Source organism: Gigantopelta aegis, chromosome 4, assembly GCF_016097555.1.
Source record: "Gigantopelta aegis isolate Gae_Host chromosome 4, Gae_host_genome, whole genome shotgun sequence".
In the NCBI taxonomy this organism is placed as follows: Eukaryota; Metazoa; Mollusca; class Gastropoda; order Neomphalida; family Peltospiridae; genus Gigantopelta; species Gigantopelta aegis.
Window position 1 is genome coordinate 83,592,042 of NC_054702.1, and position 15,212 is coordinate 83,607,253.

At 38.9% G+C, this 15,212-nt stretch overlaps 1 protein-coding gene across 1 annotated transcript in view; it reads right to left on the reverse strand.

The window, feature by feature from the left end:
• Positions 1-14,523, reverse strand: part of LOC121371248 — a 63,688-nt gene extending 49,165 nt beyond the window's left edge. Inside the window, exon 1 of the mRNA XM_041496993.1 lies at positions 13,681-14,523. Within this exon, the coding sequence (XP_041352927.1) occupies positions 13,681-13,855 (175 nt within the window). The 5' untranslated portion in view covers positions 13,856-14,523. The remainder of the gene's footprint in view (positions 1-13,680) is intronic.
• Positions 14,524-15,212: the final 689 nt, after the last annotated feature.

Genomic DNA, 15,212 nt, shown 5'->3' on the forward strand with positions numbered 1-15,212 from the left:
TGTATTCTAAATAATAAAATGTAAGTAAAGTGCAATTTTATTTGTGAAAAATGGGGTTTAATAGCGAAAAACAACGCCGTAATGGTTAACAAATAAACGTAACTAGGGTGTGTCCCTTTAAGTGGCACAAATGACATGTTCGTGTAGCAGTGAGGTGGAGGAATCTAGCTGATATTCAGTAGTCGGACTTGCAGGACGCGATCCTGCCATACCTGGCGGCGGAAAGGTGCATGTACGAGCGCACTGTGCGGATCAAAGACGAGGAATCCGTTTTATCTTAAAGGGTAAACTATGACTCACATGCTGCAGTGAGCATACACAACACACGTGATACTCACAGCTGACAGGCGTACACATACTTAGTACTAGTAAATATAGACTGTTACCTCATTGTCAACAGCACATACTTGTGTACCATATATATTAGGTGTGCACCTATATATGTGATATTTACCTAATTGTATTAAGTGGGTCATAACTAACTGCGTGTGCGTGTGTTTGCATCTCTCTCTCTCTCTCTCTCTCTCCTCTCTCTCTCTCTCTCTCTCTCTCTCTCTCTCTCTCTCTCTGATGAATCTTCTTAAGTTAATCCTGATATGCTCATATAGGCGGAAAGGTATCTAGTACTAGTATTGGTTTGTCTGGCGAGTTTCCCAAACATTTATAAAGATTCATACTTATTGTATGTGTGTTTTAGTATAGGGGCTATATTCGACATAAGCGTTGGAAGATGTCAGCAGCGGCTCTCTCCCACCCTCCCCGTTCACTTCTGACGCCTTCCGATGTTCGATAACTTACAATTAGAATGTATTAAGAAAAGCCCATCTGTATTTTCAAAGTCTCAGTTCGATTCCTTGTAATTGCTCTCATCTATTTTAGGGCTGTCGTAGATAAAACAACCTAACTGTAATACGATATAAAATTATCTCATTACATAATTATACAACGCTAAATCAAAGGTGTGGGGGTTTTTTTAATAATGAAGAATCATTAACACGGTTAATAGACATAGCTGTCGACTGTCACCATACTTGTCACTAAGACAGTCTCAGTTTCAGTCAAAATGAATCCAAAATGAATCCATTAGCTAAAGACATTTATTTTAGAAATCCACATCCTTGTACTTGAGTCGTCCTACATATTATTTAGGGCAGCGCTGTCAGTCTGCCTCTGTATGTCTAATTATTTGCAAACTGACAACATTCCACGGAATACCTGTCCTGCCTAGAGTTGACACCCCTAACCTCGAAGCAGGCCATCCTTTGATGCCCTACCTGGTCGCACTCACAGGTGGAAAAGGAAAACAGACATGATCACGAAGAATGCGGGACCGCGGCTCAACTCTGACCTACTTCAAACACAGCCCTAATTCGGACCGCTGGAGCAGAGCTAGAATTGTGTGTGTTCCAACAGAAATGTTCAAATGACTAAAAACATGCGACATGGGAACGAGTAGCGATGACAAACACTCGCAACGTCGACGTCGGTGATGCGATTCGGCATTTTTTTCCCCCTGTGATGCTGTCGCGGACCCAGTACTTGCTGTCGTTGTTCAGTACTTGGACACTGTGTAACGTTTCTGTCAGTTGATGAACAAAAAGATATGACCCATAGAATGTTTACTTTTTTTTATTAAAAGTATTAATCCACTTAAGTTGAAAAAAACAAAACATTTCTTAGACATGAGAGTTATTCTCGTAAGTGAAATGTTAACGAGAGAGAAAGGTAGGGTGGGGTGGAGAGAAAGAGTTAAAACATTAAAGTTTGTTTTGCTTAATGACACCACTAGAGTACATTGATTTGTTGAGCATTGGCTATTGGATGTTAAACATTTGGTCATTTTGACATGTAGTCTTGGAGAGGAAATCCTTTTTTCCATCAGCAAGAAATCTTTATATGCACCATACCATAGACAGAGTAGCACATGCCACGGCTTTTGATATACCAGTCGTGGTGGTTCAGGCGAGCGCTTTACCACCGGGCTACGTCCCGCACGAGAGAGAGAGAGAGAGAGAGAGAGAGAGAGAGAGAGAGAGAGAGAGAGAGAGAGAGAGAGAGAGAGAGAGACAGACAGACAGAGAGAGACAGAGAGAGAGAGAGAGAGTGAAGGCAGGGAGCGATATCAGTGGTTTAAAAGAATAATAATAGCATTTTCAACTGAAATATGATTACAGCTCTTGATAGCCTATTAGGAATCAGTTTGTATAGTTTTAATTTGATCGCCTTGCATCAGCCATTAAAACGTTTTAAAACGATTACCAATATGTGTGTGATATCGTCGGGCGATACCACAGGTATCATTCAGTGTTCTCTCCAACGGAAATTAACTAAAATCATATATTTGTATAAGACCGAGTTAACAAAATAATAAATATTTCTGAAAATACTTGATCCTAATCTAGCATTTGCTATTTAAGGGTAGGTACTAATACTATACCACATGGAGTTGTTTGTAATAGGGCACCGCGTCCCGACTACTTTATTACGGTGTGGTAAGTGCCCCGTCACACGAACACCGTATTAAATATTAAAGAATCGCCAGCAACACCTGGTCACGATAGACAAATTCAAATACTCTTATCACCAATGACCCGTTTGTAAATAAACAAAAGTATCAGGACTGTTTAGTGTACTTACTACTAATTAGTTTACATAGGATCACTGAACAAGAACACGACGTGATTTGGACGACGAGCGCTCACGAACAATTTCACAGGCAACATATTCTATCATATCACTGTTACACGCAGAAGCCAGTCAGACGAGCGACCGCGAGTGTTTGTCCTCCGAAACGAGGATGCTATACTGACTTAAAGTATTGTCGCGTGACTGTACGTCTTTTTTCCTGGATCCCATGGGTGAGGAGTTAGACGTAATAGAGCATCAACTCAGTTAATAATTTAATATGCTGTATGGTACCCGATTGACAGCCATAACGCTGAAAGGACTATTTCAAATGTAGTAGTAGTAGTAGTAGTAGTAGTAGTAGTGATAGTGGTGATAGTCACATAGTAGTAGTAGTGGTGATGGTGGTGGTAGAAGTATTAGTAGTAGTAGTAGTAGTAATAGTAGTACAGTAGTAGCAGCAGTCGTAATGGTAATAATAATGGTAGTAGTAATATTAGTAGTAGTGATATATATATATATATATATATATATATATAGAGAGAGAGAGAGAGAGAGAGAGAGAGAGAGAGAGAGAGAGAGAGAGAGAGAGAGAGAGAGAGAGAGAGAGAGAGAGAGAATGACTTTTTAGGGAACCTTGTTGTATTTTCAAATGGGCCTCGGCCCTGATGTGGTGTTTCTGTCTTCAGTATTTTATTTCCATCTGAAGGTATAGTGCTACTCTAGTTTGACCCTAATAGTATACTCTTCAAAAAAGATGGGGAACTCTAATAAGAATTTACAATTGCCAAAATTGTAAGGTATATTAGCTGTGGGGAATGGTTATATGATAATAGTGAATTAATTGGGCAAACATTACAACCGGTAGTTCAGTATTACAGTAGGTTTTATGACCACCAAAGATTTTGAAGGACGATTGGGGTCAGAAGTGAAATTTGAAAGTTGACGGGTTTTTTATCAGTAAATCGCAAATTCAAACAATAAAAATGACTAAAACCAAAACAATAACAACTGTATGATCAACAGAATGAAAAAGATTGACAGAAATAATATTCCACAGTGATTAATGGACCTTCCTGGAAATTGTCAAAATCGATAATGACACCCCACGCATGTGAACGGGGCAACTGCGAGATGCATGTGCAAACTATCGAATGTGTTTCGGTGTGTTGATAAACAGACCTGAACGTTCTTTACTAGGATGTCTGTGGTCAAAACGTATGTTCGGTTTAATAGTTGATATTAACATTAATATTTCAAGTTCCCCTACTTTTTTGAAGAATTTATTACACAGAAAACGTATCAATATAACATAGATCAACGGTTCCTTGTGCATATGGATATTAATCGAGAGTTAGATGGTCATTCATTACACTGAAGGGTGGATAGGAGAAACATAGGTATGTATGGAAACATGATCCAGAGTCCTATTAGTGAACAGGCCGACTAGGCCAAGGCCTAGGGCGTCAGATTGTTTGGGGCGGAAAAATCTTGCACAAAAAAAATGCTTGCTACACTTTTCCACAAAGTATGTCAGATCAACACACACTCCCCTCCCCGCTCATGTTCATTCGCCTATACCTAAACGTTTACACTAATACTCTTCATTGTAGTTTTGGAGGCGTGGGTGTGTGTGCAAAAATATTAGTGTCCTAGGGGTGCCAAAAACTCAAATATGTCTCTGAAGATATCTGCAATTTACTTATAATAATGATACGTCCTCAATACTAGCGTGTTATCATATGTAGGTAAATCACAAGTGCTTGCCGTGGCGGAAACTCTTAGCACTATAGGCAATACATCCGTGGTGCTATTCTGGCGCTTAGAATCATAAATAATATATGATCGGGAATTGATCAACTAGTTAATTCGATATCCACATCATCGCGCACAATCCGAAGAACAGAAGATCACTAGAAACTAAATACGCCGCTAAATACTAACCAAACGTGTTAAAGGGACTGGCCCGAGTTTGCTTCCATTGTAAGACGTTAAATATACAGACACTGGTATTCCAAACAAGAAAATGTATTTAATATATAATTGTATTTACCAAAAAGGCTTTGTTAGTTGGAAACATTTTACAATGGCTGACAAAACTCAGGACAGTCCCTTTAACATAGCTGTTTTGAATGAAAATACTATTTTAGGAACACGAAATAGTATTTATGATACGAATGAAAGAAAGAAGTGTTTTATTTAACGACGCACTCAACACATTTTATTTACGGTTATATGGCGTCAGACATATGGTTAAGGACCACACAGATTTTGAGAGGAAACCCGCTGTCGCCACTACATGGGCTACTCTTCCGATTGGCAGCAAGGGATCTTTTATTTGCGCTTCCCACAGGCAGGATAGCACAAACCATGGCCTTTGTTGAACCAGTTATGGATCACTGGTCGGTGCAAGTGGTTTACACCTACCCATTGAGCCTTGCGGAGCACTCACTCAGGGTTTGGAGTCGGTATCTGGATTAAAAACCCCATGCCTCGACTGGGATCCGAACCCAGTACCTACCAGCCTGTAGACCGATGGCCTGCCACGACGCCACCGAGGCCGGTCGATACGAATGAATGAATTAGTATTTAACGATATCTTAACATATAAAAAATACATCGACTATTGAGTGTCCGATATTATTCATGATAGTCAAACCTGAACCAAACAGATACCGAAGCAGGGGAGAATTTAGGGGTAACCAGCCACTGCATCTCCGCCCTTCTGGAGGCCAACGGTACCCTACTAACATTGTCCCTTGTTTACATATACGGTAGTAATACTATTCCAGTTAGTATAATCAAATCCTGTTTCGCTGTCCCCACCTCCACCCACCCCTACCTTCACAGGACCCAATCTGATTAAAATTATCTCTACTGGTCTCGCCAGTAGATCTAACAGCATTGCGTGGACTCCCATGTCCAGGTGACATTTCATCTATAAATAACAATTTAAATATCGACCAATTACACTTCGCCTTTTATAACGTTATTCGGAAGCATACAAATTCAAAAAATATCGGTCGAGACTATTTATGCAATAGGCGAACTTGTGGTCTATTTCAACATTGAAAAAACAGTGGGGAAAGTGCAGTAATAAACTCTGTATTGTATACTAGTATAAACAGATTTTATGGCTGTACCATCACGTTTTTTTTTTTTTTTGGTCTTGAAACAAATTTTATATAAAATGTTTAATTGAAATTAGTTTCCGGCATACTTCGTAATTCAGCCGAATCATTTCGTATACACTCGGCATAAACCCGAATGTTTTCAAATTCTTTTCAAATCACTGGCACGATTTTGCAAGTAAGGTTTTGATTGGTCGAATGAAAGGTCAACTGGACATGAGCTCCAACGGGCTGCTGTTAGATCCACATGTAATAGTGGAGCTAATTTTAATTAGATTGCACAGGACCCTGCATGCGCCTGTGCCAAGTATGTTTAAGAAAGTAGCCACGTGAAACAGTTGCTTGCAATTGGCCTTTTGATACAGGTCATTGTATTGCATTAGATCATTTGAGAAAATTCTACTATCAGGTTGGAATACAAATTAATGTTCTTTATTGACTGTACTTTGAGCATTGTTGTATTGGCTAAATTCTAATAGACCATGTCTTGTTTTGGGACGCGTTGCCTAGTATATATCTGAGATATCCATCTTCAGTCAACGTTTACCATTCAGCTATTCAGGTGACAAATTAAATATTGAAAACGTACACAAGCTAAAAGATACTCGTTCAAAAGAACTCTTGACTACATAACATATATAAAACGAAATTATGTGCATATCAAAATGGATAACGATGCTTTCATTACATTGTATGGGTCAAGTACTTATTTTGTTCAAAAACAATGGCCTAACCTAGTTATTTCTGTAGCTATATACAGCATTTGCTCGCCGTGGTTGTTGATTTTAAAAATACAAAACTGTTATAACATTAAAAAATGATTTTGTATTTGAGAGACCTCAAGAATATTCATCAATCTTGTAACATAACAAAAAAGTCACCGAGGAAAAAACATAACTCATACTTGCACAATCAAACTATAAAGATGTTTATATTTATAATACAACCATAACTTGCATAATCGTTTAGAGGCAGCTACAAATAATCGATATATATATATTGTACTATAATTAAATGTCAAAATGAGACCATGTAAAAAGTCAATACATCATAACAAAACAAAGAGTTTATACGCCGTTAAACCCCAAGGATGCGTGAAACAAAAGCCAATTATCTAACTTGGAATTTATCAATTAGTCCATCTATTTCAGCAAGTGTAGCCAGGTTTCTGTTTCCAAATATTTGACATACCTTTACCCTGGGTGGTTCATTAAATACATATTGTTTCAATGGTCTACGTCTGTGTTGACAATGGTGAAAATATGTCGTGTTAATGATCTCTCTGGAGGTAACACCCCCCTCACTAGAACTTGAGCTCACCTGAACGTAATACTGTACTAGCATTATGAAAGATGTGATAATTGGTAAGTATGCAGACAGCGCGTGTCTAATATTTGAAGAGTGGGTGTGAAACCGTCATCTTACATCACTCGACATGCCTGTTGCTAACACACGCGTAACCAAATTATCACGTTTCTGTTGGAAACATCTGTTTTCTACGTGTTTTAACTTTTTGACAGCTTTTCGGTTATATGACAGGCAGGCAACAAGCCAAACAAAGAACCATGCAAGCAATTGTGTCAAAATGCCACGGAGGACCCCACTTGTACCTATGCTACACAAAGCACTTTCATATCATATCTCCGCACAAGGCAGAGTCGAAAGGATATTAGCAAGGTCGTGAATCTTATTTCCACGAACCAATGTCAGGTGAATGCAGTAGGTCCAGAAAGCTCGTGCCTTTGAGAAACTGAAACATGAAACTTGGACTATAGTAACTGTTGTGTTATTTGGAGGGTTGTTTTGTAGGTTTGTTTTTTTAGAGGGGTTGCGGGCGGGATGGGACAGTGCGAATACAAAAACAAAGCTCCACAACCATGACAACTTTTAAGTTCAATATACAATTAACTGTCAGAACTAAAAATTATATTCACTTAATTAATTTTAGCTTTGTTATTAAGTGGCATTGGTAATTGTTTGCACCATGGTGTTTCACTTTTTAAGAATATTATCGATAAACCTATTTGGCGCAGTGTAACAGGAACTGCCCGCTGTATCCTTGTACGTGATGACTTCACATATTGGTTACACGAGGAAAAGAGATCGGTCATCGGGGACAGAAGTTGACGACACTTACTTCGTCTCTGACCCAGACTTAACGGTCGTAAACGGGCCACTATTTGATTCTATATAATTTGGCTACTAGTAAAGGTCGATTTTACACCTGTGTCATCGTGACCTTTTTCGGTTCATCCAGGTGTATTGTTATGGAAACTGTATACTGGGGGGTCGTTAAACATCCTCTGTTCTTCGTCGTACTGTGTTTGTGTGTGTTAGTCCGAATCTTTAGTAGCACGTGTGTTGTAACAGTTGTGTTACATCAGTTTCGTAATTTGTACAAAATCAGTATATCTTACAGGTGTTAATATTGTAATTATGGTTTAAAAAAGGAATTGTTCTTATTTGAATATTTATGGTCTGTGACGCTATATATGGAATTAGTGCACTTGGGGTGTGTGTGTGGGGGGGGGGGGGGGGGGGGGGGGTGACAGATTTGAAAATATTTTGTATGTGCATGATTTGTTTGTGTCTGTCTGTCTTGTTGCCTGCCTGCCAGTAAAAAGGCAATTTTTATTGAATTTTATTCTAAGATGGCAGCCATATGTGAAATTCATGCCCAAGCCTATTAAATGTTTCAAGCAGATTAGCATTTAAAAAATTAATACAGGCATATGGCTTTGTGCTTTCTGGATCACTGTACTTAATTAATACCAAAATGTTAATTGTAGTCTGCACTTTAATCAATGCAGGTTGTCTGCCCTTGTCGGCAGCACTTGCCCAGTCGCTGACCTAGACAAAGTAGCCATAAACAGCTGTTTGATTGCTTGTAATTTGGCCACTAATAAAGGTAATTAAATGCACGCCGTGTGTTGGAATTAATACCTTTATTATCCGGACCGTGGTCAGCTGGTCAGATGTACTGTTGTGAAAATCTAGACTCCAGACTTAACAGTACTAACGATATCAATTTGAACGCGGACTGTTCGGGTTATGGTTAATAGGTGTTAGAAGCCCCGCCATATTATTACAGGAAGGAAGAAGTGTTTAACGACGCACTCAGCACATTTTAATTACGGTTAGGCCTATTTGGCGGTGTTCATATAGGGCCGTACCCTGATCAAATTCCTAGGAAGGGGGGGGGGGGGGGGGGGGGGTGCACTACATTTTATAAACAAATGAAACACTATACAAATTAAACCCTGAGATGTGTATGCTATTTTCTGGAGTAAAAAAACAGTGAGATTCTCAGGGGGTCACCTGCCACCCCCCCCCCCCCCCCCGAGGGTACGGCCCTGCCACATAGTAAAGGATCACACAGATATAAAGTAAAGCGTCTGAATTCATTGTATTCGATGGATGACATATCAAATTATAGTCATGCATTATTATAGAGATGTACGGATCGTTGAAACCGCAAAGACTCGTTGATCAAAAATTTAAAGTGCACATTGTTTTTATCATGACATATACAGTGTACTTGGTATATTCCTAGTAATACTGAGTAATGTATATCCATTGAAGGTCCATGCACGGCCATCATGGGCTCAGTCTCTGACATCGTCAATGACGGGAAGACCATTATACAGGTTCTGATACAGAATAGTTGGCGGTGGTTAAAATCGGTGCATTTTAATGTATGGAGTTCATGGTGAAATAAGAAAAGAGAGACAATATTTATTGGTCGTTCAATACACAGTGATCAACGGTTATTGGATGTCAAGTAACTATTGACGGAAACACTTGATCTACTTGAAAAGAGAACAAACTTGACCTCGCTGCATAAGCTACTCCTTTCCAACAGCAAAAACGTCCTTTTAATATGCACTAACTTTCCCACAGTACTTGTATTACTGGTACTTGGTATATCAGGCATGAAACACTTGTTGAAATAGGTTTTAATGTTTAAAAATATATATTATCGTAGCAAATTTGTTGTTTGTACAATTATTAAGCACAACATTGGTCAAATAAATGTGTTTTAAAGGACAATTGATTAAATACCCATTGTCAAAGATTGAGCTGTACACAGAATGATCAGCGGAATGCTGCGAGCCGGAAGAATGAAGAAGGTAAAAGGTTTGTGTTGTCCAAGACGATCAAGTCAGGTAATATACACACGTCGTTACACGCGATTCTCGTTGTGTGGGACAAACACACAAATATACACTGGCATCTCTACAGGGATTAGAGGCGTGCAACCAAACAACACCAACATTCTCCAGACGAAAAGTAAAGACGAAACTCAAATAAGATCAGCACGGCCAAAATTGTAGAGAAAGGAATGTTTGGTTAATGACACCTCAGCACATTGCTTAATCAGCGGCTTAATGACACCTCAGCACATTGCTTAATCAGCGGATATCAGAGGAACGTAGGGTAATTGTGATTCTTGATCTAGAGTGTCAGAGAAGAAATTCACTGACTACAAATAGGCAAATCCTAGAAGAGCAGGAAAATTAAGGGGTTTTAATGATTTTTTTTCACACGTATAGTACAGCACAGCCGTTGTGCCAGTTATGGAAACACTGGTTAGAGTAGAACATAACTCGATATATATATATATATATATATATATATATATTAACAAATAAAAAAACTTTATTTTCGTGCTTATGTCCAATCAAAGTTCCAATTAATGGGCATGTCAGCCGTCTGTGCCGTCTGTCCAGGACAGTGGGTTAATGGTTAAAGGTTAATTAGACAGAAGTTGGTGTATTGGTGTACTGGCATTACACCTGCCCACTCTAGATGAGAGTGTGTACCGGGATGCGAATCCAGTACCTACATCAACCGAGGAGGATTCGCTCCACCTACTGATGGATGTACAGATAAATAGTGGTTGACATCACGGTCAGCACACTATCAAACCAACCGAGGTTTTCATTTGCTTATTACTTGTTTTGTGTGTGTGCGTGTGTGTGTGTGTGTGCGCGCGCGCGCGCGCACGTGCGTGCATTTTACTTTTGCTTGGGATGGGTATAACGTCTTCTTCTTTTATATCCCACTGCATCGCGAAGACGAGTTATTGTCATAAAGGGATGTGTTGTTTGTCATGTCGTGAAATATAGGGCACCCGCGTGATGGCACCCACCCAACTGAGATTAAACTCGGATAGACGGGTCCATTACGGTCCGTAAATCGTTAGCACACCTATCTATGCTGGGCAGAACTTGAAAAGGTCTTTTGAAATTTAAATTATTTGCTACCATCCTCGCACAAGCGTTAACCGTGGCCGAAAGAAACAAACCATGCAGAAGTATGCCAAGTGCTCTTTTTTTACGACATTTCACGCTGTGAGATACGACATCACGTGACTGGACATAAGTTTTATGATTTATTAGCACAGGTAAAGGTACATTGCCTCAGTACAACTCGTGGTAACGATCTGTAGCATAATGACAAAGTTGCACTGCGAAAACACGTACACTGTAGAGATTGGTTGCACACCACAGGTTGTGACGAAGTTGAACGTGTTCCATTTCCTTCATGGTTTATTGATCAAGCAAGTGGTATGGTACAGGTGGTTACTACATGTCATGCCGTGTGAACGCACCTTAAGCCATAAAGGTGTGTTGTATATCAATGTACGGAATCTTACACAAAGAATTTGGTTCATAATAGTGTTATATGCTGAATAGATAGTATATTAGCAATCATCTCAATGGGAACGTATATAGGACTGTTTCATAAATGATTACAGGAGGTGGAAGGGAAGGGGGTGCATCGAATACAATAAACATATGTTGTCATATAAACCAATCAAATGTAGTTTATTTATTTTCAAATTTCTTTTATAATTGGGAAATTTAGTCTCAAAAACATTACAGCACTATATGAAGTCCGTATTCTTCTTTCTTTTTTTTGGGTGGGGGGGGGGGGGGGGGCTGACATTTCCTACTGGCATCTGTCAACCTCGTTTGCTGTCCAACTCCACAAACTAATCCGAACCTAGTTTTAGCGAATTTCATATAATTAATATAAGCATTTTAAATAACTTTTTATTAAATAAACTTTTACTCTTAACCAAATTTAAATTGAGAGTTCAAACTATTTGCCATTAAAATTTAAACATTAAGGATAAAAATAAATAAAAAGCAATAAGAAAACTCCAAAGCTTTCGAAAAAAAAAGTTGAAATATAAACCAGAACTGTTAGTAAGTAAATTAATTTAAAATCGCAAAAACCCCCCAACTAAATCTGATTTAATCACTTGCTGTTTTTTGTCATAAAATGAACCCCCATGGTGCCACTGAAACCATGTGAACGCAGTACAAGGTCAGCACAGCGGATCGTACGGAGCCGGTTGATTAAAGCGGCTTCATGATCTAAGTCTTGTTTGCGTCTCTGATGAGGGGGGTGTTCTGGGAGATGCCTGGCCCCTAATGTTTGCTGTTTGTGGTTTGTGACCGTCCCTTGTTTGTTCAGCGTACTCCTACATCTTCCAACAACATCACGACGACGCGGCCGATTAAAGCCACGACTCTTCAACGACAATCCCAAACCGACGTTCCCCGATTTCTCCAGTGATCGCCGTAGATCTGTACAGTTACGAGATTGTTCCTTTTGTTAGAGGTGCAGTGCAAATAAACGTGACAGTGAAAATGGAAACTCTTACCAAAACAGGAGTAAAATAAATATAATGACTGCAAATCTCCAAATAATACTAAAGATTTTCTTTCGATTTAGGCCTCTCTCTTTTCTTCTTTCAATTTTTGTTTGTATTGTTTATTGTTGGAGATGCGGTGCAAAAGTCGTGACAGTAAAAATGGCAAATCTAAAGAAAACATGAGTAAAATGAATACAACGATGGCAAACCTTCAGACAATATTACAATTTTTTTTGTAAAGGTAATTTTCACCCCCTACTTCTTTTTCATATTTTTGTTTGTTGTGTTTGTTGTTTTTTCTAATATATATATATATATATATATATATATATATATATATATATATATATATATATATATATATATATATATGAGTATCCATGTTACTGTTAATATGGTGCAATGGAACATACGAACAATTAAAATGGCAATTTCGTCTTACAACTGATGCCAGAGCACCCCTGAACGCCGACAGTCAGCGGTTGGTAGGTATCACACACGGTAATCCTATCATTGAGTTCAGCTGAGTATATTCTACTAGCAGCATGGAAATACTTTTGACATACCATGCATTGGTTGGGAGCAAATAAATGCAATGAAAATCAAGTATTATTTTGGTATTTGTATTTGTAGTGGTGGTAGTGGTAGTAGTAGTAGTAGTAGTAGTAGTAGTAGTAGTAGTAGTAGTAGTATCAGTTGTAGTCGTTGTATAGTAATATCAGCAGCAATAATACTTGTAGTAGTATTATCAGTTGTAGTCGTTGTATAGTAATAGCAGCAGCAGTAATAGTCGTAGTAGTAGTAGTCGTAGGAGGAGTAGTTGTATCAGCAGCAGTAGTAGTTATAGTAGGAGAGAGAGAGAGAGAGAGAGAGAGAGAGAGAGAGAGAGAGAGAGAGAGAGAGAGAGAGAGCTCAAATCGGGTGTTAAAACCTGAAAACAATTGAATTCATACATATTTGGCAAAATTATTACTGCGATATAAAACAGTGTTCTAAAAATATGTTTAGAACTGTTCTATCCTCGTTGTCGTATAGTCAGAGCCGTTGAACGAATTTTATCTAAAAGTGGGTAAAACTGGACAATCAGACGCGCGACAAATTGTCAGTTACACACTTCTTATCTATGACCGCATTTGTTTATATAATCACAAGATATCAACAAACTAGCCCATAAAAAGAACGGTAAAACTTAGCAATATAAACCAAGACACGTTTTAACCTACAAAAAGAAAAGATGAAAATACAGGTAATTCTCACCTCTTCGTCTGCGCCACAGAAGAAAGAAGATAATGCCGAGAACCAGTAGAACCACTGCCAGGGTTCCAAACACACTGCCCACCACAATTCCTGCGATATTGGGTTCGTCGCAATTCTGTGCACAAGAGCAATTTAAAAGCACGAAAAGAACACATAATTTCCAGCAGCGAAACATTTTGGGCACCTGATGAGCGCTGTGCGTCAGTTTAGCGGTGTCCGGCGGTGGTCCGCTCACCGGCAACAGACAGGTAAGACATTGTACATCTGTCACCGAGCTGTCTCACTAACTCAACTGGAGCATTTCAGGCATCTGTGGGCAGGACAGGCCCAGCACCGACAGAATACTGCAATACGTTGTGTAGATAATATTATATCCACTCGTGTGTGTATATATATATATATATCTATATATCCCGAGTCTGTGTGTGTGTATGTATATATGTATCCGAGAAAGCAGGCGTCGCCAACGTTGATTTCTGTGAGAGATTAAAAAAATAGTGCAGGACGAGTTGATCGAAACCGTCTTGTCAACCCGTTTTCAAGGGACTGGTCCGTTTGTCTTCGCCGAGATCGTTGTATTGCCCAACACAATTGTAGGAATGTGCGGGCGCGTCATAGCCCAGTGAACACAGGTGAAGCAGAGCGGAAGATGAAGAGAGACTTGAGAAGTTAAAAATGTATATATAAATATAAATATAAAACCCGCCTGACCCTAACCTATACTCGCCGCTTTCCCGAGTTCGTCGATCGGGCAGGACAATCGCCGTGGTACGGGTTTCCTTGTTGGACGATTTGTAAACACACGATGAGAATTCCCCACTCACGTCGACGATATATTGATTTTTGTTTCTCTGTCCAGGTAGATAAAAGCGACGCATTCCCGAATGAGAGCGCCTCCGGTGTGCAAGCCGCTAGGTATACACGGAGTGGGATTCTCAACACGTCACACAACACGCGTATTGCGGGGTACGGCAAAAACACAATTAGCCTCCTGTGTCAATATTGGTAAATAGCGGGGAGTGTTTTCACATATATAGCATTACAGGCAAAGTGGATTTAATTTCGTGGAATTTGTTCATTGCTGTCATTTGAAACATTCGATATATACCCTTGGACATTGGCTTTTGCGCAGAATGATGTTAATGCGTTAAACACATTTCTGGCGACTTCTTTTTTTTTTTTTCTTTTTTTTTATGGGTTATAAAATTTTATTGCTATTTCAACATAAGGAATGCTAGTTTGTATATTGTTCTGACTGAATATCACTGAGGTATATAAGCAAACTAGCTTGTTTTGTTTGTATTACCATGGAGTTACTGAATTACAAATAAGTAAACTTTGTATTTCAGCATAACTCAAATATAAAAATACCAGAAAAAACATTTCTGAAAACAAACATTAATTAATTTTCCTTTCCGCTTATACGTAACTGGCTCTATATTTACTTATTTAATGACAATAAAAAGTTGATTGAAACTTTTTAACAGTTTTAAAGACGAAGTTTCAATATTTAATCTCTGCATGTTTTGACG